Here is a 26,125-nt window from a genome sequence, read left to right on the forward strand (position 1 = left end):
GGGAGAAACTTCATCTCAAAAAAAAAAAAAAGAAAACAGTCAGAAAAGGCCACATGTTGTTTGATTCCATTTATATGAAATGTCCACAGTAGATAAACAGAGACAGACAGAAAGCAGATTAGTGGTTGCCTGGGATGGAATGGAAGGTTTGGGGAGCAAGTGATAACAGGTACAGGGCTTCCTTTTGGGGTAATGAAAATGTCCTGGAATTAGTGGTGACTGTCGTATCATTTATACAAAAAACCTACTGGGTGAGCGTCACACCACCTACACAAAAGCCCACTGGGTGACCTTCACACCACCTACACAAAAACCCACTGGGTGACCTTCACACCACCTACACAAAAGCCCACTGGGTGACCTTCACACCACCTACACAAAAACCCACTGGGTGAGCATCACACTACCTACACAGAAACCCAATGGGTGACCTTCACACCACCTACACAAAAAAACCACTGAATTGCACACTTTTAAATGGTGAATTATACCTCCATTAAAAAAATAAATGTCGATAGGCATGGTAGCCCATGCCTGTAATCCAAATGCTTTGCGAAGCCGAGGATGGAGGATCACCTGAGGCCAGATGTTCGAGCTGAGCCGGGGCAAAAAAGCAAGGCTATGTCTCTACAAAATTTTGTTAAAAATAAGCCAGGTGGCTGGGCTCAATGGCTCATGCCTGTAATCCCAGCATGTTGGGAGGCCAAGGCGGGTGGATCACCTGAAGTCAGGAGTTCAAGACCAGCCTGTCAGACAGGGCAAAACCCTGTCTCTACTAAAAATACAAAAATTAGCCGGGTGTGGTGGCGCATGCCTGTAGTCCCAGCTACTAGGGAGGCTGAGGTAGAAGAATCACTTTAACCCGGGAGGTGGAGGTTGCAATGAGCCAGGATTGCACCATTGCACTCCAGCGTGGGCGACAGAACAAGACTCCATCTCAAAACAATAATAATAATAATAATAATAATAATAAATAAATCAGGCATAGTGGCATGCACCTGTAGTCCTAGCTACTAGGGAGGCTGAGGCAGAAGAATCATTTGAGCCCAGGAGGTCAAGGCTGCAGTGAGCTATGACTGTGCCCCCACACAAGCCTGGGTAACAGAGTGAGGCCCCCATCTCTAAACAAGTAATTTTTTAAAAAGTACCTCTCCAAAGTCAACCTATTTTTTAGTGTAGAAGTCAAAGTGCTGACTCAGATCCCACGGCCCAGCTGATTTGTAAAGTCCCTTCCCTGTACCTCATTTGGCCTCATCTGTCACTCTCCCCTCACTCCCACTGTTTCAGCCTCCATGGTTATCCCACCTATGAATGGGCACAGTAATGTCCCAGGGCCTTTGCACATGCTCTTGCTACTCCCTGGTTGGCCTCTTTACCTCCATCAAGTCTTTCCTCAAGTGTCACCTTCTCAGTGAGCTTGGACCACCCTACTTAAAACTGCAAGCTGCCCCTATTATAAAGACCTGACTGTTTTCTTTCTATAGCACTTAGGATGGCTTTCTCTAGCACTAGGATTTGTTTATTGTGTCTATTGTTTCTTGTCTGTTTCTCTCCATGAAAATGAATGTTCCATGACTGGAGATTATTACCTGTAGTATTCGCTGCTGTATTGTCAGAGCCTAGGACAAAGCCCAGATCATGGTGCTCAGTGAATGTCTGCTGGGTAGATGATGGATGGGTGGGAGTGGATAAATGGGTGGGGAAGGGGTAGGTGAATTTGCCTGAGGGCAGAAGAGCACATCAGAGGTGTCTCTTCAGCAGTGAAGCAAACCAGGCCTCAGGCATCTCACCACCCAAACGTACCAGTCCCCTTAGTGAGCCAAGTACCAATCAATGCCGGCTGCCGGCAGAACAGGGCACACACACACAGGGGACAGGACAACATCACGCAGCCCCTTTCAGGTCCATGGTCCCGGCTTCTCCAGAAGGAGGAGGTCATCTAGCCATCCAACCCTCAGTTATTAACTGAGCACCCATCATGTGCTGGGGACTGAGGTGGGCTTGGCAACCCTGAGATGCACAGTCTAGTGGAAGCACAGGCTTTAGCAGGTTCCCTACAGGCAGTGTTTGGAAATCCGAAGAGGCTGGTAGGATGGGAACAATGACTGGGGCTCCAGGCAGGAGGAGACTGGAGTTCGCCTTGTAATAGGCGAGGGTCAAGGGTGCAAAAGTCCTTCATACACAGTGAGGAGCACCTGTCCCCTAGGTGCCTTTTCTGAGAAACGTGGAAAACCAATGAATGGAACCCCTACACTCCAGCCCACCCCCTAAAAATCCTGATGCCCTGTGTGCAGTTATCTGCTCTTACTGCCTGCCTGGCATCTATTCCTCTGTTTATGGCAACATGCAATTTTCTCTGGGGGAACTGAACTTCTCCCAGTGTCAGCCTATGAGCTTCAGCCACAGATGAACCTCCTCCCTCACCCCCTACCTTGGCCCCAAGCCCTGAAAGACATGACCCAGCCCTGGCTGACCCACGCATCCTATCTCCCCGGCCTCAGTGACTGGCTCAGGAAGAAGCGTGTGATCGACCACAACCAATGAGACGCAATCCCATAGCTTTGCAGGAACTATTAGGGGAAAAGAGTAAGACTCTCTGTTCACAGGGGTTGCTGAGGTGACAGGATGATCAGGAAACTTCCAGCTAATAAAGAAACCACCATCAAGAAAACAGAGCTGAGAGTCAGAGACACTGTTATTCCCAACATTATCTTGGGAACTCCTAGATCCAGCCATGCCTGGAACCCCATTCATACTTAAAAGTCTTTTTCTAAACTTTTCAGTTTTGTGACTCAAAAATCCCCCTCTTCTCTTACTCTAGTTGATTTCAGCTAGGTTTCTGTTACTTGCAAGACAGTTCCTAATTAATATGATTTATTTCAACCTCTCATTCATTCATGTATTTATTCATTTACCTACATACATTTACAGAGCATGAACTATTTGCCAAGTTCCCTATGCTTTGGGGGTACAAGCACAAAATGACAAGGTCTGACTGTGCGTGGTGGCTCACGCCTGCAATCCCAGCACTTTGGGAGGCCAAGGTGGGTGGATCACTTGAGGTCAGGAGTTTGAGACCAGCCTGGCCAACATGGTGAAACCCCATCTCTACTAAAAAGACAAAAAATTAGCCGGGTGTGGTGGCACACACCTGTAATCCCAGCTCTTTGGGAGGCTGAGGCAGGAGAACCAGCTCAACCCGGGAGGTGGAGGTTGTAGTGAGCTGAGACTGTGCCACTGCACTCCAGCCTGGGCGGCAGAATGAGACTCCGTCTCAAAAATACAGAAATGTATAAATATATAAACAAATAAAATGACATGGTCATAGCCGTGTCTCTGTGGACCCTAGGATATGATCAGCAGAGAACTACAGGACAGATCATTACCATAGAAAATGATCAATTATTCTAACAAAGGGAGATTCAGGGTAAACAGAAGGCAAGAAGCTCACAAATCATCCAAGACAGAAAATGTTAAATATTGACAGCTGCCTGGCGATGCTATTTTAGGAAAGTGCATTAGGTGGACGTGGTAAATGCCAGGTTTGCTATTCCAGAAAAACAGTCCCATCAGTCCCTGGATGGCATCCCTGGCCTTCCCCGGCCTCTGTGTTCCATCACACCTACCGCTGGGTAAACACCTCATCGTCTTTGAAGCACAGGAATGCACCAGTGGAAAAAACACTCAGGCACCTTCCAGGGGAACTGAAGGCCACATATTTTATCCTAATGTAGTCAGAGGCTTCGATGCCTCGGCCAGGACAAGGTCTCCCCAACTGACACCCAGGCCCATCTGTTTCTTGCCAAACAGCTCAACAAACTCTGTCTCTGGAAACTCCGGGAAACTCAATGGCAAGAAAGGTCAAGAAAAGGTTAAGTAAAGCCGGTAGCCAGGTTCAGTATCTCACATCTGTAATCCCAGCTACTCCAGAGGCTGAGGCAGGAGGATCACTTTAGCTCAGGAGTTGGAGGTTGCAGTGAGCCATGATCAAGCCACTGTACTCCAGCCTGGGCAGCAAAACAAGACCCTGTCTCTTTAAAAAAAAAAAAAAGAAAGAAAGAAAGAAAGAAAAAAGAGAAGAAAAGCCAGTCCTGCTCTTAAGCATCTTCTGCTGTGGTTTCCTAATGGGGAACAGGGCAGGAAGTGATAAGCAAAGTTTGGTGACAGCCTGGAAACTGGGTTTTGCCAACGAATCCAATGTGCAGAGCAAAAAGCTGTGAGAACACACTGCCCATCCCCTCCTAAGTGGGACACAAGGCACAGAACAAACCTCATCACCAGTGCCCTCTGGCTTGTATCTTTTTCTCTAAGAGAAGACCTTTCAAAATGCCATCAAGGCCAGGCGCAGTGGCTCATACCTAGAATCCCGGCACTTTGGGAGACAGAGGCAGGTGGATTGCTCGAGCTCAAGAGTTTGAAAATATCCTGGGCAACAAAGTGAGACCCTGTCTCTGCAAAAATTACAGAAATTAGGTGGGCATGGTGGTGCATGCTTGCAGTCCCAGCTGCCTGGGAGGCTGAGGTTGGAGGATCACTTGAGCCTGGGAGGCAGAGGTTGCAGTGAGCCAAGATCATGTCACTGCACTCCAGCTTGGGTGGCAGTGTGAGACCCCATCTCAAACAAAAAGAAAAAAAAAGCCATTTTGTATGTATTTATGTATGACTCTTACTATCACTTGTATAAAAGTAAAGTAAACAGAATCAAGTAACCATAACTACATGTATGACATGTATCCACCGTTACAATGATACAGACATAGACTCTGGAAAAACACACAAGAAACATGGAGAGAGGGAAGCAAGGTGACTGGTGTTAGGAGGAAGGGCTTGGGCCTTTCACTATGGACTGCGGTTCTCAAATGGGAGAATTTTGTCCCCCAAGGGGACACTTCGCAATGCCTGGAGCCATTTTCCATTGTCACCAGTGGGAAGAACAGGGAGAGGTACGACTTAGCATCTGGCAGGTAGAGGCCACAGATGCTGGGAAACATCCTACAATGTGCAGGCCAGGCCCTACAACACAGGGACAAAGGATGACCTGTTGGCAAAAGTCAGAAGGCTGAGGTGGCCACGTGTGGAGAAATCTGGCTGTATGAATACCATCTGGTGCAGCTTTAGTTATGTTTCACCATATGTAAATACATTACTTTCTACTTTTTAAAGTAAGACCGACTGGGCATGGTGGCTCACGCCTGTAATCCCAGCACTTTGGGAGGCCGAGATGGGTGGACCACTAGAGGCCAGGAGTTTGAGACCAACCTGGCCAACATGGCTAAACCCCATCTCTACTAAAAATACAAAAAATTGGCTTGGCATGGTGGCGTGTGCCTGTAATCCCAGCTACTCGGATGCTGAGGCAGGAGAATTGCTTGAACCTTGGTGAAACCCCGTCTCTACTAAAAATACAAAACTTAGCTGGGCATGGTAGTGGGCACCTGTAATCCCAGCTACTTGGGAGGCTGAGGCAGGAGAATCGCTTGAACCCAAGAGGTGGAGATTGCAGTGAGCTAAGATCGCAAGACTCCTTCCCAAAAAAAAAGGAGAGTCTAGGTGCGGTGGCTCACACCTGTAATCCCAGCACGTTGGGAGGCCAAGGCAGGTGGATCACTTGAGGTCAGGAGTTCGAGACCAGCCTGGCGAACATGACAAAAACCCGTCTCTACTAAAAATATTAAAATTAACAAGGCATGGTGGTGCGTGTTTGTAATCCCAGCTAGTTGGGCGGCTGAGGCAGGAGAATTGCTTGAAATCGGAGGTGGAGGTTGCTTTGAGCTAAGATGGCACCACTGCTCTTCAGCCTGGGTGACAGAGCGAGACTCGGTCCCAAAAAACAAAAAAAGAGAGAGTTCGTCAATGCACCCCAGTAAAGTCAAGGTATTGGAGTGTAAGAAGAATGCAATGTACAAGGCAGAATGCAGGGGCACTGGAGCTGGAAGTGATCTTAGGGAACACGGAGTTACAGAAGGGCAACGAGATGCCATTTCTTGCTCAACTCTAGGCCACTGGCACCAGTCACCTGGAGGGCTGCTTGAGCATAACTCAATGGGAAAGAACTCCATGAGTGACTGTGCGTGTCTGCTGTGGGCATGAGGAGGGAGGACAGGGCCCAGCATTTGACATGCTTGGACTCTAACCCCTTCATTTTCCATGTGACAAAATCTACAGCCAGCGAGGTGAGATGACCAGCTTTGGGGTCACACTGTGAGCTGGCAGTAGAATGTGGCAGGTGTCCTGACTCTCAGAATAACATTCCAGTCTTCTAAGCCAGGGGCTGGCCAAGGATGGCTCAGGTCCACATTTGGCCCACACCTGTTTACGTACAGCCCATGAGCTCAGCATTGATTTCATTTTTTTAATTTTTTTTGAGACAGAGTCTTGTTCTGTTGCCCAGGCTTAGAGTGCAGTGGCATGACCTCAGCTCACTGCAATCTCCGCTTCCCAGGTTCGAACGATTCCCGTACCTCAGCCTCCCAAAAAGCTGGGATGACTGGCATGCTCCACCACACCTGGCTAATTTTTTTTTGGGGGGGGTGGGTGGAGGGGGCAGCGGGAAAGGGTCTCACTCTGTTGCCCAGCCAGGAGTGTGTGGCATGATCTTGGCTCACTGCAACTTCTGCCTCCTGGGTTGAACTGATCCTCCTGCCTCAGCCTCCCGAGTAGCTATGACCACAGGTGCGCACCACCACTTCCAGCTAATTTTTGTATTTTTAGTATAGACGAGGTTTCACCATGTTGGCCAGGCTGGTCTCAATCTCCTAGCCTCAAGCAACTCGGCCTCCCAAAGTGCTGAGATTACAGGCATGAGTCCCTGCGCCCAGCCAGATTTCATATTTTTTTAAAGTTAAAAAAATCAAAAGAATATTACATGACACATGCAAATTCTATAAAATTCAAATTTTGGTGTCTCTAAATACTTTTTTACATGAACACAGCCACACCCATCGATTTCCGTATTATCTAAGGCTGTTTTTGCACTATGCTGGAAGAGACTGGTATTTGTGACAGAGACTGTATGGCCCAGAATTCCAAAAGTATTTACAGAAAAAGTTTCTTTACTCCTACTTTCTGCCAGTCTCTCTCCAAATTTAATGTGCATACACACCACCTAGAGAACTAGTGACAACTCAGATTCAGTTTCAGTGGATCTGGGCTGAGGCCTGAAATTCTTCACTGTTAACAAGCACCAGGGGATGCCATGGCTGCTGGTCCACGGACCATACTTTAGGCAGTGAGGATCCACTCCAGTGTCTCTACATGTCGACCTGAACCAGAAGCAGCAGCACCTAGGGATATGTTAGGAATGCAGATACTCAGGCCCCACCCAGACCTACTAAAACTGAAAATTTGGGTGGGGCCCAGAAAGCTGAGTTTTATAGTAACAAGCTAGCAGCCAGCACAGTGGCTCACGCCTGTAATCCCAGCACTTTGGGAGGCCAAGGCGGGCGGATCGCCTGAGGTCAGGAGTTCGAGACCAGCCTGGCCAACATGGTGAAACACCATCTCTACTAAAGGTATTTTAAAAATTAGCTGAGCATGGTTGCTGCACGCCTGTAATCCCAGCTACTCGGAGGCTGAGGTGGAAGAATCGCTTGAACCCGGGAGGTGGAGATTGCAGTGAGCCAAGATCGTGCCACAGCAGTCCAGCCTGGGTGACAGACTGGGACTTCATCTCAATAAATAAATAAATAATAAAATATAATAACAAGCTCTCCAGGTGATTCTGATGCAGGCTTGAATTTGAACACCATCTCTCCTGCAGTTCCAGACCCTGGGAGATGTAAGGCAAGACTAAGAAAATTCAGTGTCAGCATGAACACGCTTTCGCAAATGCTGAAACGGCTAGAGCTTCCTTACACATTCCACCTGCAACTCAGCTAAGATGAAGCAGGTGGTAGTTTAACAGAAAAGTTCACATTCATAAACATGTTTAACTCTGCTTCACAGAAACTTGCCAGAAAAACATATAATTTGCCAACCTGACCAAGAAGGAATAGTTGTAACGAGCACAACATTACGAAAAGAATGACACAGTTAATAAAAAGACAGAAAGAGAAAACAAACATGGGGCATGATCTGAAGTCATCCTTCACCACTAACTGTTTTTAACTGTGCTTAAAAGGGAATTTCCAAAGTCCATCTCTGTATGGTCTCCTGATCTGCAGCCAACTTTGCAAAATGGTAAGTTGCACTGTTGTCTTTAAACTTTTCAAAGCCAGCTAGGCAGGGATAGACCCATTACCGTACCCCAGGGCAGGTACCAGAACTTTCAGTGTAGCATGGATCATAATAGCAAAAAAAACAGGGAACAACCTGTTTTTTGCAAGGAATGGGAGAAAGGGTAATTCCAGCAGGGCACATCCACACGTCAGACAAGCATCCATCATGAACGCAAAGGAAACAAGCTGGGAGTGGTAGCGGTGCACCTGGAGTCCCAGCTACTTAGGAAGCTAAAGCAGGAGGATTGCTTGGTCCCAGGAGTTCAAGGCTGCAGTGAGCTATGATTGCACCACAGTACTCCAAGCCTGGGGGACAGAGCGAGACCCCATTTCAAAACAAAACAAAACCCCCCAAAAAAACTAAAATGAAGTAGATCAGAATGAACGAACCAAGATTATATATTATTAACTACAGGAAAGAGAACACTATGTACAGTATGATTCCATTTAAATCTGTCAAAGTATTTTTAAATACCTATATGCTTCTCCATTTTTCTCTAAAAGCATACATAAAACTGTCACTTTGGAAGAGAGGAACTGATGGAAGAGAGGACAATATACTTTTCATTTTATATCTTTCTGTTTCTGTTTTTGTTTTTTTGTTTTTTTTGTTTTTTACAATGGATGACAAATATTTGTTCAGCACCTGGTATGCACTGTTTTACCTACTGAGGATACAGCAGTCAATAGAAAAGACAAAAATGCCCATCTGGAGCTGACATTTGGAGACCACTGCACTGCAGCCTGGGTGACAGAGTAAGACCTTGTCTCTAAAAACGAACAGTTTTTAAAAAATAAAAAGTAACTTTTGAACATAATAAAAGGAATCCAATTGAATGGGGAAATGTATGTCATAGTTACAACTAGCAAAATACAATTTGTCCAAAATACATAAAGAGTTGACAAATTGTTGAGGGTTAGTATTTAGATCCCACTCAACAAGTAGTAAGAATCCATTGATTCATTTGGAGAGTGAGGGTGAGCTCAGTCCCGTACAGTGCTTTTCAGAGGGTCCTCCCAAGACCACCTCCGTCAGGATCAAGGGCAGGCCTGGAAATTTGTACATTAACAGGGGCCACAGGTGAAATGAAATTCGTTTGTAAAGCACTTGGAATAGTGTCTGGCACATAAGTGCTACACTTTTTATTGTATTATTTTACTTATTATTTTTATATAAAGTAACACTTGAGGTTCCAACAGACCAGGCAATGAACCAGCCCCAGAAAGGTGTTCAGTAAACCACCACGTGGAAGACTGTTCACCTTGACTAGTTGATTCAGTTTAGATCTGTGTCCCCACCCAAACCTCATGTTCAATTGTAATCTCATGTTCTATTGGATTACAGCGGAACATGAGATTTGGGTGGGGATGCAGATCCAAACTGTAAGACCCAGTCAAGGTGAACACTGGGGCCTGGTGGGAGGTGACTCGATCATGGGGGCAGGTTTTTTTTTTTATTTATTTTTTTGTGACAGAGTCTTGCACTGTCTGTCGCCCAGGCTGGATTGCAGTGGCACGATCTCGGCTCGCTGCAACCTCCACCTCCCCGGTTCAGGTGACTCTCCTGCTTCAGCCTCCTGAGTAGCTGAGATTACAGGCACCCGCCACCACACCCCCAGCTAATTTTATGGTTTTTGCTTTTGTTTTTTTTGGTGAGACGGAGATTTAATCTTGTTGCCCAGGCTAGAGTGCAATGGCGTGATCTCGACTCACTGCAACCTCCACCTCCCAGGTTCAAGCGATTCTCCTGCCTCAGCCTCCCGAGTAGCTGGGATTACAGGTGTGCACTACCACGCCCGGCTAATTTTTGTATTTTTAGTAGAGACAGGGTTTCACCGTGTTGCCCAGGCTGATCTCAAACTCCTGACCTCAGGTGATCTGCCTGCCTCGGCCTCCCAAAGTGCTGGGATTACAGGCGTAAGCCACTGCACCTGGCCTAATTTTATGTATTATTAGTAGAGATGGGGTTTCACTATGTTGGTCTGGCTAGTCTTGAACTCCTGACTTGGTGATCCACCTATCTTGGCCTCCCAAAGTGCTGGGATTACAAGCATAAGCCACTGTGCCTGGCCTTTGGGGGCAGTTTCTAATGGTTCAGCACCATCCCTTTGGTGCTGCCCTCGTTAGATCTGGTTGTTTAAAAGTGTCTGGCACCTCCCCATTCTCTCTCTTCTGCCTGCTCTGGTCATTTAAACATGCCTGCTTCCCCTTTGCCTTCCACCATGATGGTAAGTTTCCTGAGGCCTCCCCAGAAGCAGAAGCTGCTATGCTTTCTGTACAGCCTGCAGAACCGTGAGCCAATTAAACCTCTCTTCTTTATAAATTACCCAATCTCAGCGTGGGTGCAGTGGCTCACACCTTTCATCTCAGCACTTTGGGAGGCCAAGGCAGGTGGATCAACTGAGGTCAGGAATTCGAGATCAGCCTGGCCAACATGGCGAAACCCCATCTCTACTAAAAAAAAAAAAAAATTAGCCGGGCATGGTGGTGTGTGCCTGTAGTCCCAGCTACTTGGGAGGCTGAGGCAGGAGAATCATTTGAACCCAGGAGGTGGAGGTTGCAGTAAGCCAAGATCACGCCACTGAACTCCAGCCTGAGTGACAGAGTAAGACTCCATTGCTCAAAAAATAAACAAATAATCCAATCTTGGGTATTTCTATAGAGCAGTGCAACAACGGACTAATACGCTAGTGATAGAACCAAATGCAAACTCCCAACAATTTTTAGGCAATGCTGCACCCACTTAATCTAGCAGAACCAAAAGCTTCCACTGAAGGGGATGTGGAGGAGCTGGAACGCTGAGGGTGATGTAACTCAGGCTTTCAGGAAAACAATCTGGCAGAAGGTCGCAAGCTAAAAAACTGACCCTGGGGAATGAAGCACAGGAACTACCCCAAAGGAGCGAAGAGCACCCAAGATTCAGCATTCAGTACTGCTATTTACCAGCTCCCACTCCCATACACCGCAGAGTCCAAAAAAATGAGAGTGATTTGACCTAGTCATTCTCAAATTATGCCGGAGAGAGCTGCTCTGCCATTGAAATCAAATAATGACAAGTTTCCTCCAGTCTTTTTTTTACAAAAGAAAAATCGCTATGTTGCCCAGGCTGATCTGAAAGTCCTGGGCTCAAGCAATCCTCCCTCCTTGGCCTCCCAAAGTGCTAGGATTACGGGAGGCATGAGCCGCCATGCCTGGCCTTCCTCCAGTCTGCAGAGAAATTAAAGTGTATAGAATGATCCCAGTTTTAAGTTTCATTTAAATCTCCCCAAAAGTGTTGTTACACCTTTGCTTATCCCTGAAGGGCAGTATATTAATAGGCCCCACCCATCCTATAGGCCTTCAGTCCTATAGAGGCCAGAAAGTGGGGTCTAGGGCCAGACTGTTTGGGTGCAAATCATGGCTCTGTCACTTACCAGCAGTGTGACCTTGGGTAAGTCTCTTCACCTCCAGGCACCTTGGACCTCAGTTTCTTTGCTTGCAAAATGAGTTTAATAGTACACATCTCACAGGGTGGTTGTGAAGATTAACTGACATACTGTATGAGAAGCATTTCTATTCATTCTTTTTTTTTTTTTTTTTTGAGATGGAGGCTCACTCTGTCACCCAGACTGGAGTGCAGTGGCACGATCTCAGCTCACTGCAACCTCTTCCTCCTGGGTCCAAGTGATTCTCCTGCCCCAGCCTCCTGAGTAGCTAAGATTACAGGCACATGCCACCACACCCAACTAATTCTTTATATTTTTGGTAGAGATGGGGTTTCACCATGTTGGCCAGGCTGGTCTCGAACTCCTGAACTCAAGCGATCTGCCCACCTTGCCTCCCAAATTGCTGGGATTACAGACATGGTGAGCCACCATGCCCAGCCTATTTTTATTGTTTGATTAAGGTCTCACTCTGTCGTCCAGGCTAGGGTACAGTGGCAAGACAGGGCTCACTGCAGCCTCAACCTCCCAGACTCAAATGATCCTCCCACCTCAGCCTCCCAAATAGCTGGGACCACAGGAATGCACTACCAGGCCTGGCCAATTTTTTTTTTTTTTTTTTTTTTTTTTTTGAGATGGAATCCTGCTGTGTTGCTCAGGCTGGAGTGCAATGGCATGATCTCTGCTCACTGCAACCTCCGCCTCCTGGGTTCAAGTGATTCTCCTGCCTCAGCTTCCTGAGTAGCTGGGATTACAGGCATGCACCACCACGCCCAGGTAATTTTTCGTATTTGTAGTAGAGATAGGGTTTTGCTATGTTGGCCGGGCTGGTCTCGAACTACTGACCTCAGGTGATCCACCCGGTTTGGCCTCCCAATGTGCTGGGATTACAGGCTTGAGCCACCACACCTGGCCTGGCCTACTTTTTTAAAATTTTGGTGGAGACAAGGTCTCACTATGTTGCCCAGGCTGGTCTCCAATTCCTGAGCTCAAGCGATCCTCCCGCCTCAGCCTCCCCAAGTACTGGGATTACAGGTGTGAGCCACCTCACCCAGCCTGTATGGGAAGTGTTTTGTAAATAAATATAAGCTGCTGTCATCATCATTAGAATCTTATGTGACTTGTTTTTTGTCTTTATGCAGACCCTGACATGTAGTAATTTGAGGCTGCTGATTTCACTCTTATGTGTCATCACCAAAAAGCATCACCACTTACCCTCTTGAACTGCTCAAGCTGCTCTGTGAGCTCCTCCACCGCCTGTGCATGTTTCTGCCTCATCTCCTGGACCTGGGCCTCATGGGACCACGTCTCTTCATCCAGGGCCTTCTTCAGCACCGTCACCTCCTGCTCCCTCTTGGCTCTTGACGGGAGGAACACAGTGAATGGCAATTGGGTGGAGACAGAGGGTCATCTCAGTGCCGTGCAAAAGAATGAGAGCTTTTCCAGGACCCAGAGCTGCAATCCTCATCACCACTCCTCTCTAGCTGTGTGACTTTGGGTCACTCACCTAACATCTCTGGACCTATAATTTCCTCAGCTGCAAAATGTGGAGCATATCACCTGCCTAGGACGTCTGTAATGACTGGCAAACAAATACACAAAGTAATAGAATTGAAAGGACGTCTGTGAACTGCAAAATTTTGCTTAAATGTTAATGTTGGCTCTTATTTAATGAGCAGTTACTATATGCCAGGCCCTGAGCTAAGTTTTTTATATACATCATCTAATCCTCAGAGCGACCCAAAGAGGCAGGTGTGTTATTATTTCCATTTTACAAATGAGGAAACTAAGGCTAAGAGAGGGCAAGCAGTTTTACCCATGGTGTCACAGCCATTGTGTGATGGAGCTAGAATTAGAAGCTAAACCTTGACCTTGAGTCCATGGTTTTGTTTGTTTCTGAGATGGAGTTTCACTCTTCTTGCCCAGGCTGGAGTGCAATGGCACAATCTTGGCTCCCTGCAACCTCCACCTCCCGGGTTCAAGCGATTCTCCTGCCTCAGCCTCCTAAGTAGCTGGGATTACAGATGCCCGCCACCACGCCCGGCTAATTTTATATTTTTAGTAGAGATGGGGTTTCACCATGTTGGTCAGGCTGGTTTCGAACTCCTGACCTCAGGTGATCCACCCACCTCAGCCTCCCAAAGTGCTGGGATTACAGGTGTGAGCCACCGCACTCAGCCTGGTTTTTTGTTTTGTTTGTTTTCTTATCGAGTCTTGCTCCATCATCCAGACTGGAGTACAATGGAATGATGTCAGCTCACTGCAACCTCTGCCTCCCAGGTTCAAGGGATTCTCCTGCCTCAGTCTCCCAAGTAGCTGGGATTACAGGCGCCCACCACCACGCCCGGCTAATTTTTGTCTTTTTAGTAGAGACAGGTTTACATGATGTTGGCCAGGCTGGTCTCGAACTCCTGACATCAGGTGATCTGGCTGCTTTGGCCTCCTAAAGTGCTGGGATTACAGGCGTGAGCCACCATACCTGGCCCATGCACTGGGCTTTTCTGTATCAAAGGCCAGGCGGCAAAGGAGCAAAACATTGTGACTCTATGTGCATGTGACACTGCACAAAACCCAAAGTGGGGGAAATGAACCTCAGGGTATACAGTGTTGGCATAGCTAGCATAGCGATATGCTACGGTATATGCTATGCCAACACCACAGATTGCATCAAAATACATTTATGTGTTTACTGAATGAATCAATGACCTAGTTTCACTAGAGTCAGGATTTGTGATCTGGCAGGCAGTTTGTTATTGTTGTTTGTTCATTTGCAGTGAATCTTAAATTGAAAACCAATCTGATCAATTTTATTTTTAAAATTTAACACAGAAGTTATACACACACATACTTGGGAATTGGAGCTTGGGGACTGACTGATACACACACAAACAGACAGGAAGGAATTTCTCAAAAATGTTAACTGGTGTAACTAAGGGTGATTTTTTTGTTTTTTTTTTTTTTTTTAGTCTCACTCACTCTGTCGCCCAGGCTGGAGTGCGATGGTGCGATCTCAGCTCACTGCAACCTCTGCCTCCCAGATTCAAGTGATTCTACTGCCTTAGCCTCCTGAGTAGCTGAGAGGCTAAGGCAGCTACCATGCCCAGCCACCACGCCCAGCTAATTTTTGGATTTATAGTAGAGACAGGGTTTTACCATGTTGGCCAGGCTGATCTTGAACTACTGACCTCAAGTGATCCACCTGTCTTTGGCCCCCCAAAGTGCTGAGATTATAGGCGTGGGCTCGACCCTAAAGGTGATTTTTTTTTTATGTCTGCTTTTCTATACTTTTCAAATTGTTCTGAGTATATCCAAGCTTTCCAATGAGGATGGTTCTGAATGCAGCCTGACACAGAGTCATAAACTTTCTTAAAACAGTATGAGATGTTTTTTCTAATTTGTAAATTTTTTTTAGTTCATCAGCTATTATTAATGTTAGTGTATTTTATGTGTGGCCCAAGACAAATCTTTTTCTTCCAATGTGGCCAAGGGAAGTCAAAAGATTGTACATCCTGGTATATACTACTCTTCTGATGAGAAATAAGATGATGAGGGCCGGGTGCAGTGGCTCACACATATAATACCAGCAGTTTGGTAGGCAGAAGTGGGTGGATCACTTGAGGCCAGGAGTTCAAGTCCAGCCTGGGCAACACGGCAAAACTCCATCTCTACTAAAAACAAAAAATTAGCCGGGTGTGGTGGCACATACCTGTAATCTCAGCTACTCAGGAGGCTGAGGCATGAGAATCGCTTAAATCTCAGAGGTGGAGGTTGCAGTGAGCCAAGATGGCACAACTGCACTCCAGCCTAGGCAACAAAGCCAGACTGCCTCAAAAAAAAAAAAAAAAAAAAGAAAAAAGAAATAAAAGAAACAACCATGCTTCTATACAAGTTAAAGCAAACCGCAGCCAGGAAGGTAAATGCACAGGGGCTGAGAAATCCTGTGATGCTGGATTTGCTTTGGGTTTGTCCCCTCTCCTGCCCCCATCCCGTTGGTGCAGTGGGACAGCAGGATGGTGGGATTGATGGACCCCTCACCTGAGCTCCTGCTGAGTGGCTGTGCTGTCCAGCGTGTCTTCCAGCTCTGTCTTTAGGGCCTCCAGCTCCTCACCTAGGTCTCGCTTCTGCTTTTCAGCCTTGTTCCTGGCAGCCCGCTCCGAGTCCAGGTCCTCCTGGAGGTCTGAGATGTGGCCCTCCAGCTCCCGGATCTTCTTCAGGGCATTGTTCTTCTGAGCGATTTCATCGTCAAGCCTTCCAGGGAGAGACCCAACAGAATGAATCCCCAGGGCCCTTGGTTTCGTCTCTTACAATGTGGCAAAAATTGTTTTCTGGGACCAGACACTTATGTTGCAGAGACATCCAACACCTATCCGTGTCCCCAGGTCTGCTTCTTGACATGCCAGACTATTTGAGATTAACATAGGACATGAGTGCCAAGGTCTGACATCAAAACAGGTTGTACATGTGCATGGGTGTGTGTACGTGTGTATGCACATGTGTGCATGTGTGTGCAAGAATGCAAAGCATTGGCCCCAGACTGGCAAGGTACCTGGTCACAGTAGGGAGTGTGTAGATGCTTTCTGAATGTTGGACAGTTATTCTTGCCTGGCAACTGACTGTTCTTTCTGCATTTGCTCAGTGACTGAGTACCCGCCCCATGCACAGTGCTTGGTCAGCCACTGCTTGCAGGCGATATTCAGACTGGGGCTCTGCATCTGGTGGAGGTGGTGACCACAGATCAAGGTGGGCTGCAAGAAGCCCTGTTAAATGGCAGAATGCTGCAGGAGAGGCAAGCACTTTGATTTTACTGTACTTGTGAATGGGCAGCAACAAGAGAGAAAGTGAAATAGTTGGGTTGGGGTGAGACTGCAGAGGGTGGATGGGCTCTGAGGGTGAGGGTAAGGAAACTGGATTTTCCCTAGTAAGCCAGTGAAGTTAGGTTTTTGTTTTGTTGTTATTGTTGTTTTGAGACAGGGTCTTGCTTGCTCTGTTGCCCAGGCTGGAGTGCAGTGGCATGATCATAGCTCACTTTAGCCTCAACCTCCTGGGCTCAAGTGATCCACCCATCTCAGCCTCCTGAGTAGCTGGGACTACAGGCACACACCACCATGCCTGGCTCATTTTTTAACTTTTTGTAGAGACAGGGTCTTGCTATGTTGCCCATGTTGGTCTCAAACTGCTAGCCTCAAGTAATCCCCCCCACCTCGGCTTCCCAAAGTGCTGAGATTACAGGCGTGAGCCACTGCATCCAGCCAGCAGTTTTGTGAGCAGGTTTGTGCCCCAGAGGGATGCTTTCCCTTCATCACCGTAGCACTGTCAACATAACACAAATTGGACGACAAAAGAGCCAGGCCAGGGGATCAATCAGAAAGCTTTGAGGCTTAAATCCCAGCTCTGCCTCTTAGAAGCAATGACATTGCTCCTGTTCCGTTACCCCTAGGAGGCTCAGCTTCCTCCTCAAAGACACCGGCAGTACACCTGGCCGGGTGTCTGCAAAGGTATTACTTGAACTTAACACTGAGTGAGCAGGTAAATAATCATTCATAGTGGCTGCTGCAGTATCAGCATTAGTGTAAATCCAGTTAAAAGCCAGGAAGGGGGAAAAAACAGAGGAAATGGGTGGGGGATATTTAGAAGGACTGGCAGAATCTGAAGGTTGCTGCTTGCTGTGGGTCAGCAGAAACAAAGGAAGAGATTGGTGTTCACAAAAAGAGGGCCCTTAGAGGGAGAGGCTGGGGAAAGGAAGGTCATTCCCGCCTTAGACAGGGGTGTTTGAGATGACGGTGGAAATTGACTCACTGGGCAATCAGGAATTCAGAAGAGGGTCTAGATGAGAAAAGCCTGGATGTCGAAGAGGCAGCAGCAACACCATGGGAGTAGGTGACATCAACTGCAAAGACATGATGTGTTTGTAGGGAAGAGAAGAAAGTCGAAGGTGAGGATCTGGGGGAGTGAACAGGGTCGGGAGAGCTTGTGGGAGGCCTGGCCTGGGAAACGAAGTTCATGCCAAGGGCCTGGGGCCACCTTGACCAAGACAGCCACTGCGAATGAGCGAATGAGCAGGGGCCCAGGGGATACATGGACACACAGCAAATGCCCCTTGCCAGCCCCGCTACCTGGCCAGGGCTGCCTGCAGCTCCTCCTCCTTCTTGGCCAGCTGCATCTTGAGCTCTGCGATCTGCGCCTGGAGGTCAGCGATCTGCTCGTGGAAGTCGCTGGCATCACTCTCCAGCTTCCGTTTCAGCTTCTCCAGCTCCTGCCGGCTCTTCTCTTCCTTCTTTAGCCGCACTGCAAAAACCAAGGTGCTCTTCAGGAAGGGGAGGCCCCAGAGAGATGCCCGGAAATGAGCCTTCCTGCCCAGGCATTTTACCCAGAGGAGATGAACACATCCCCCCATCAGTAACCATCATAGTCACGGCCTGGACCATTATCTCCTGATGAGCAGCACCTTATATTGTCATATTATTATTATTATTTGAGATGGAGTTTTGCTCTTGTTGCCCAGGCTGGAGTGCAATGGCGCAATCTCAGCTCACTGCAACCTCCGCCTCCCAGGTTCAAGCGATTCTCCTGCCTCAGCCTCCCGAGTAGCTGGGATTACAGGCGCCCACCACCATGCCTGGGCTAATTTTTGTATTTTGAGACAGGGTTTCACCATGTTGGCCAGGCTGGTCTCCAACTCCTGACCTCATGATCCACCCACCTCGGCCTCCCAAAGTGCTGGGATTACAGGCGAGAGCCACCACACCCAACCCTTTTATCCTATTAGTAGTGTGTGTGATGACTAAGGGTGATTTCGAGAGGTGGGATAGAGTTAGTTGTCACTCATGGGATGATCTGCCATTCTCAAATTTCCTTTCTGATTTTCCTGCTTTTAAAAATACCCATTCAAGGCCAGGAATAGTGGCTCATGCCTATAATCCCAGCACTTTGGGAGGCCAAGGTGGGAGGACTGCTTGGGCCCAGGAGTTTGAGACCAGACTGAGCATCATAGTGAAACCCCATCTCTACAAAATAAAAAATAAAAAATAAAAAAGATTAGCTGGGTGTGGTGATGCACGCCTGTAGTCTCAGCTACTCAGGAGGCTGAGGCAGGAGGATCACTTGAGCTTAGGAGTTTCGGGCTGCAGGGAGCCATGATCACACCATTGCACTGCAGGCTGGGCAACAGAGCAAGACCTCATCTCTAAAAAAAATAATAAAATAAAAATAAATCTCTTGGTAGCTGGTTTACCTTCCAGTTCTGAAATCATAGATTCATGCTTGTTTTTCAGCTTGGTAAGATTCTTGGCCTTTTCTTCCTCTTCTGCAAGATTTGTCGTTAAGTCACTGATCCTCTCCTCAAGGAGTTTTCGTTCCTTTTGGGGGAAAGAGAAAGAGATAGCTTTAGCATTTTTCTTTTCTCTAGAACCTATGTTTCACTTTTAGTGATTTCCGTATAAACAGTTGAAAGAAAAACCCACATTATAACAAAATACAACTAGAGTTTTAAATGGTAAAGAGAAGTCCCATAACAATTTCCAAAAACTGGCCATTTCTCATCTCATGCCAGTGTGTCCCTCACATTGTATGGTCAGCTAAAGGTAACCTCCTTCCATTCCTGCCATTGGCCAGCTCTTCCCTGTCCCAGGGCCTTTGCACAGTGGGCCAACCAGCTGAGATGCTCTTCTACTCCCTTCTAACTGCTTCTTCATCTTCAAGTTTCTGCTTAAATGTCACCTCCTCCAGGAAGCCTTCCCTGAATACCCTTCCTCTATCCCCCACTGCTGTATTTTTTTTTTTTTTTTTTTGAGACAGAATCTCACTCTGTCGCCCAGGCTGGAGTGCAGTGGTGCTATCTCAGCTCACTGCAACCTCTGCCTCCCAGGTTCAAGTGATTCTCCTGCCTCAGCCTCCTGAGTAACTGGGACTACAGGCGCCCGCCAACACACCCAACTAATTTTTTGTATTTTTAGTAGAGATGGGGTTTTACCGTGTTGGCCAGGCTGGTCTCCAACTCCTGACCTCAGGTAATCCACCCGCCTCAGCCTCCCAAAGTGCTGGGATTACAGGCATGAGCCACCACACCCGGCCTGCCGCACTCTTATAATATGGTGAACGTTTCCTTCAGAGCCCTGATCACCATGGTAAATGACGATTATTTGCCATCTCACTACAGTATAAGCCCCAGAAGGGAAGGGTCCTCCTTCACCATGCATTCCTGCATCTAACACAGAGCCTGGCTCACAGTAGGGGCCAAGCTGACGTCCAGCTCAAAGAACTAAAAGCAGGTCACCCTCGTGGCGCTGGTTAGTGACTACTGACTACGGTGTCCTGGTTTTCTAAGGGCTTTTCTGCTTTGAGATCTGAAAGTCCCAAATCCCCAAAATCTCCGTGATCCTGGTAAGCCTGTTGTTTTTAATGCAGAAACTTGATTCCACTTTTTTTTTTTTTTTTTTTTTTTTGAGACAGAGTCACTCTGTCACCCAGGCTGCAGTGCAGTGGCATGATCTCAGCTCACTGCAACCTCTACCTCCCAGGTTCAAGTGATTCTCCTGCCTCAGCCTCCCAAGTAGCTGGGATTACAGGCACCGGCCACCACACCTGGCTAATCTTTGTATTTTTAGTAGAGATGGAGTTTCACCCTGTTGGCCAGGCTAGTCTCAAACTCCTGGCCTCAAGTGATCCACCTAACCTCAGCCTCCCAAAGTGCTCCGATTATAGGTGTGAGCCACCTCACCCGGCCCCTACTCACTTTTGACAGTTTATTGTTCTGATCATCCATGACTAGGATATCATCCTCCAGTTTCTTGATCTTGGCCTCAGCCGTGACCTTCTCAAGTTGCAGCTTCTGCCTGGCAGCTTCCTCCTCCTCCAGCTGTTCTTCAAGGTCCTTTGTTGTGGAGGAAAAAGAGTAACAGCTTTGGTTATAACAAATTTACTATCATGGTGATCTGGGGACTAATGAATACAGGGGCTAGGCCTGAAGATGCCCAGTACTCTGTAGCCTCCTAAAAGGAAGAAATAAAGGCCTGGGTGTAGTGGCTCACACCTGTAATCCCAGCACTTTTGGAGGCCGAGGTGGGTGGATCACTTGAGGTCAGGAATTCAAGACTAGCCTGGCCAACATGGTGAAACCCCGTCTCTACTAAAAATACAAAAAATATTAGCCAGGCATGGTGGTGGGCTCCTGTAATCCCAGCTACTCGGGAGGCTAAGGCAGGAGAATCGCTTGAACCCGAGAGGCAGAGGTTGCAGTGAGCTGAGATCGCACCATTGCACCCCAGCCTAGGCAAGAGAGTGAGACTCTGTCTCAAAAAAAAAAAAGACCTGGGTAAGCTGGTCTGCTTCATGGAACCTCAACCTCCTCATCTATAAAATGAGCAAAGTAGGTACACCACGGTGGTTTCAAAATCTATCCACAAGTTCTTTGTTACTCCAAAAAGGTGGAGCCTAATTCTCCTCCCCTTGAGTAGGGGTTAGATTTGCTTCTAACAACAACAACAACAACAACAAAAATCAGGAGGAAGTGATGGAATGTAACTTCGGAGATTAGGCTACAAAAGGTATTGCGACTTCCTTTCTCCTCTCTCAGATCACTCCTTCTGGGGGAGCTCTGCTGCCATATTGGAAGGACACTCAAGCAGCCCTGAGGGGAGAGGCCTTCATGATAAGGAACTCAGGCCTCCTCCAACAGCTGTGTGAATGAGCCAAGTAGAAGTGGGTCCTCCAGCCCCAGATGAGTCTTCAGATGACCGCAGCCTCAGCCAACACCTTGACTGCAACCTCAGGCTGGACCCTAAGCCAGAACCACTCACCTAAGCCATTTCCAAATTCCTGACTATGTAAGATAAATACTTTTTATTTTTAGCTGCTGAGTTTGGCATGTTTTGTTATGTAGCAATAGCTAACAAATACAATTATCCTCCATTCAGGCTTGCTGTTAGGAGAAAAGGGGTTAGCACATGCAAGCCAGGGCAATAGAACAGAATGGGCTCACTGTGTTCAAGTCCCAACCCCAGCTGTGTGGCCTTGATCAGATGACCAACCCTCTCCAAGCCTCGGTCTCTATCTGTCCCAGCAGGGACACGTATCCCTGGATGCACCTCCACAGGCCTGCAGTGAGGGTCAAGTGATTTGCTACCCACTGCGGGCTGCCCCCATGACACCTTACCAGCATCTGCTGGGCCATCTTCTTCCTTTCAGCCTGTAGCTGCTGGCCCCTGTCTTCCTCCTCCTCCAGGCGGGCCTCCATCTCATGCAGTATCTCCTAGAGCTCCTGCTTTTTGGCCGCCAGCCGCACCCGCATCTCCTCAGCCTCTGCATACATCTCTGTCTCTGCCTGCAGCTGTTCCTGTAGCAGGTTCTTCTCCTCGGTCAGCTGCACGCAGGGAGTGGGAGGAGGCGGGTGAGCCCCACAGGGCCAAGTCCTGTTCCCAGGCAGCCCCAGCCACGCATCCATACAGGTACCTGCAAGTGCTTCTGCTCCAGCTCCTTAAGCTCACTCTCTGCCTTCTGCTGCCGCTCTTTGGTCTTCTGCAGTTCATCCTCCTTGGCTTGCATCTCCTCCCTCCTGCCGTGTCACCTGCAGCAGTGGCTTCACCTGCACACACACAGTCAGCCCATCATTTGTTTTTGTGGCAAAGGGATATGTTGTCATAATAAATTCGATCAGTGGTTCTGAGCCAGGGACAATGTTGCCCCCACCAATCCCCACTAGGGGATATTGTCTGGAGACACTGCTGGTTGTCACAACTATGGTGGGGCGGGGGGGGTGCCTCTGGCATCCAGTAGGTAGAGGCTAGGGATGCTGCTAAACACCCTACAGTGCACAGGACAGCCCCCACAACAGAATTAGTCACCCCAAAATATCAACAGTGGCAAGACTGAGGAACTCTAAATTCCAGCACCAGAAAAGGTGCAAAGTGAAAGGAAAAAGTCTCATCTTCCCCGCTTTATAACCATCGCAACAAAGAGCTACTGCTGAAAAGTGATATTTCCTTCCAAGGACAAAAGGAAGAAAAAAAATCTTTCATATTATCCCACCCACCTCCCTATCAAAGTCATTATTAACATTGTTTACATTTCCTTCCTGGATCTTTTTCTATGTTTAAAAAATAGACTTCAGACCATGCTGCCTAGTTGTAGAGGCTGCTTTTATTATTTAAAATTATAAGATACAGACAGGAACAGTGGTGCATGCCTGTAATCCCAGCATTTTGGGAGGCCGAGGCAAGTGCTTGAGTCCAGGAGTTTGAGACCAGCCTGGGCAACATTACAAGACCCCATCTCTACAAAAAAAAGTAGCCAGACATGGTGGTGTGTGCCTGTAGTCCCAGCTACTGAGGGGGCTGAGGCAGGAAGATTGCTTGAACATTGGAGGTTGAGGCTGCAGTGAGCCATGATTGTGCCATTGCACTCCAGCCCGGGTGACAGAGACCCTATCTCCACAATTAAAATTTTAAAAAAATTATAAGATATTTATTACCCCATGCTGTCACCTCATTCTTACAATGTTACATAGTCATCTTTTTATTTTAAGTTAATTTATTTATTTAGAGATGGTCTTGTTCTGTCACCCAGGCTGGAGCACAGTGATACAATCATAGCTCACTGCAGCCTTGAACTCCTGGCCTCAAGCGATCCTCCCACTCCAGCTCCAGAGTAGGTGGGACTACAGGCACATGCCACAGTGTCCAGCTAGACAGCTAGGTAGTTGTCATTTTTTTTTTTTAGCAGATCTATTCAGTATCCAAGCCATCATTTTAATAGCTGAAAATATTCCATTGATGGATGAACCACTATTGAATTCATCATTCAGCTAGGACCAGACACTGAAATTCTGCTATTGTAAATAAGGCCATAATGAATGCCCTTAACTCTTGATTTTCTTTTCTTTTCTCTTTTTTTTCAGTCGGGGTCTTACCCTGTCACCCAGGCTGGAGTAGAGTGGCATGATCTCAGCTCACTGCAACCTCCGCCTCCTGGGTTCAAGTGATTCTCCTGCCTCAATCTCCTGAGTAGCTGGGATTACAGGTGCCCACCACCACACCTGGCTAATTTTTGTATTTTCAGTAGAGTTAGGGTTTCTCCACGTTGGCCAGGCTGGTTTCGAACTCCTGAATCAAGGTGATCCTCCCACCTTGGCCTCCCAAAGTGCTGGGATTACAGTCGTGAGCCACCACACCCGGCTAAGATGATTTTCTTAGGATAGTTTTTCGAAGTTGGTTCAGTGGGGATGAACATTTCCAAAAAGCAGTATCTGCTGTCCTTCCCTGGGCTGCCTCCTAACTCTTTGTTTTCAAGCCCCTGCCTGGCACAAGGAAGACCCTGCTATGTACTCCAGCAGCTTGCTTCGTGCACTTATTACAGTTTGCCATTAGGTATCTGTCTCTGTGATTATCTGTTTATTGTTTACTCCCCACCAATTCGGTCAGAATATTCATGGAGGTCAGGGACCGTGGTGTGTGTTCACAGCCACACCCCCAGCACCTAGCATATGCCTGGCATACAGCAGGCACTTAATATCTATTTGCTTGGTGAAAAAGCCTTGTACCAGTGTACACACTCAAGGGCGTATAAGGAGAAGCCTAGTCTATTGCAACAGAGTGTGTCTTTGTGCCATGGGGACAATGCAACCAGTGCCACTACAGGAACCAGTTGAGTCCTCTGGAGGCCTTGACTGCCAGAAATAAAAAATAATATGCTGTCGGCCAGATGAGGTGGCTCATGCCTGTAATCCCAGCACTTTGGGAGCCTGAAGCAGAAGGGTTGCTTGAGGCCAAGTGTTCAAGACCAGCCTCGGCAACAGAGTGAGACTCCATTTCAAAAAATGCAAAAAGTAAAAAAAGAAACTGCAGTATTGATACATGCAACAGTCTGGATGCTCTCTAATTCCATGTATAGAATATTTGATTTATTTTTTTTGAGATGGAGTCTTGCTCTGTCACCAGGCTGGAGTGCAGTGCAGCGGTGCGATCTCGGCTTACTGCAACCTCTGCCTCCCGGGTTCAAGTGATTCTCTTGCCTCAGCCTCCTGAGTAGCTGGGACTACAGGTGTTTACCACCACACCCCGCTAATTTTTGTACTTTTAGCAGAGACGGGGTTTCACCATCTTGGCCAGGATGGTCTTGATCTCTTGACTTTGTGATCTGCCCGCCTCGGCCTCCCAAAGTACTGAGATTACAGGTGTAAGCCACCACGCCTGGACTTTTTTTTTTTTTTTTTTTTTAAAGAAAGAAAGAAAAGACAGAGTCTCAATCTGTCACCCAGGCTGGAGTGCAGGCACGATTTTGGGTCACTGCAACCTCTGTCTCCCGGGTTCAAGAGATTCTCCTGCCTTAGCCTCCTGAGTATCTGGGATTACAGGTGCCTGCCACCGTACCCAGCTAATTTTTGTATTTTAAGTAGAGACGGGGTTATGCCATGTTGGCCAGGCTGGTCTCGAACTCCTGACTGCAAGTGATCCATCTGCTTCGGCCTCCCAAAGTGCTGGGATTACAGGCGTGAGCTGCCACCCCCGGCAGCATTCTTGAACCATCAAAATTACAGAACTGGAGAACACAGTGGTTTCCAGAGCTATGGAGGAAGTGGGTGTGGGTATAAATGGGCCACACGAGGGATTCCAGTGCTGATAGAAATATTAATACTTTGTGTTAAGGTCCTGGCTATAGCCTGTGTGCCAAAGGACAGGGCCTCCTCAGGCCAGAGAACCACCAATGCGCAAGGTCTGAGTTCGAGCCCTCCATTCCACACCCACTAGTGACCACCTCCTGTCTCAAATGTGGAGGCTCCAGAGTGCAGAACCAGGGCTGGGGGCCCCTGGGAAGGGGGCTGGGGCAGAGCACTCACTTTGGTGAAAAGCCTCCACCACTGCCAGTTCTGCAGCTTGAGGTAGGCGGCGCAGTTCCTCTGAATCACCTTCATGGCAGTCAGCTGCTGCTGCCTCTTGGCAAAAGCCCTAGGGAGGGGGGAAGAGAAGGTGCGGGGGTCATGAAGCCTCACCCTGCTGTCCACAGAGCCCTGCCCCATAGCATTCTGAACCTGCACAGGGACATAACCCATTCTCCCCAGCTCCGGTTCTTCCAGAAACCCTGTGTGACACCTGTATTGTCTGGCTGCAAACAACTTAAATCATCCACAGGCCAGAGCCTTTCTCAGTGGACAAGGAAGACCCAGGGCTCACAACATGCCCTGGCCTTAGCTGAGATCCAAACACCACTCAGAAAACACAACTATGTGCATCAATCCTAAAGGGGCTCCCATACTCCCCAGTTGCACTAGCTGTTTCTTTTTTCTTTCTTTTTTTTTTTTTTTTTTAAGATAGAGTTTCACTCTTGTTGCTCAGGCTGGAGTGCGGTGGCATGATCTCAGCTCACTGCAAACTCCACTTCCGGGGTTCAAGTGATTCTCCTGCTTCAGCCTCCCTAGTAGCTTGGATTACAGGGGCCCACAACCATGCCTGGCTCATTTTTGTATTTTTAGTAGAGATGGGGTTTCCCATGTTGGCC

The 26,125-nt window shown here is 47.8% G+C and overlaps 1 protein-coding gene across 1 annotated transcript in view; it reads right to left on the bottom strand.

Annotated features, from left to right (window-relative positions):
- Positions 1-26,125, bottom strand: part of LOC129016287 (myosin-11-like) — a 62,113-nt gene that overhangs the window by 2,100 nt on the left and 33,888 nt on the right. The window contains 9 exon segments of the mRNA XM_054455565.2: positions 12,854-12,998; positions 15,674-15,886; positions 17,752-17,923; positions 18,870-18,993; positions 20,370-20,507; positions 21,789-21,995; positions 22,085-22,183; positions 22,185-22,217; positions 25,467-25,575. Of these exon segments, the coding sequence (XP_054311540.2) occupies positions 12,854-12,998; positions 15,674-15,886; positions 17,752-17,923; positions 18,870-18,993; positions 20,370-20,507; positions 21,789-21,995; positions 22,085-22,183; positions 22,185-22,217; positions 25,467-25,575 (1,240 nt within the window).

This window comes from Pongo pygmaeus, chromosome 18 (genome assembly GCF_028885625.2).
Source record: "Pongo pygmaeus isolate AG05252 chromosome 18, NHGRI_mPonPyg2-v2.0_pri, whole genome shotgun sequence".
Classification (NCBI taxonomy): Eukaryota; Metazoa; Chordata; class Mammalia; order Primates; family Hominidae; genus Pongo; species Pongo pygmaeus.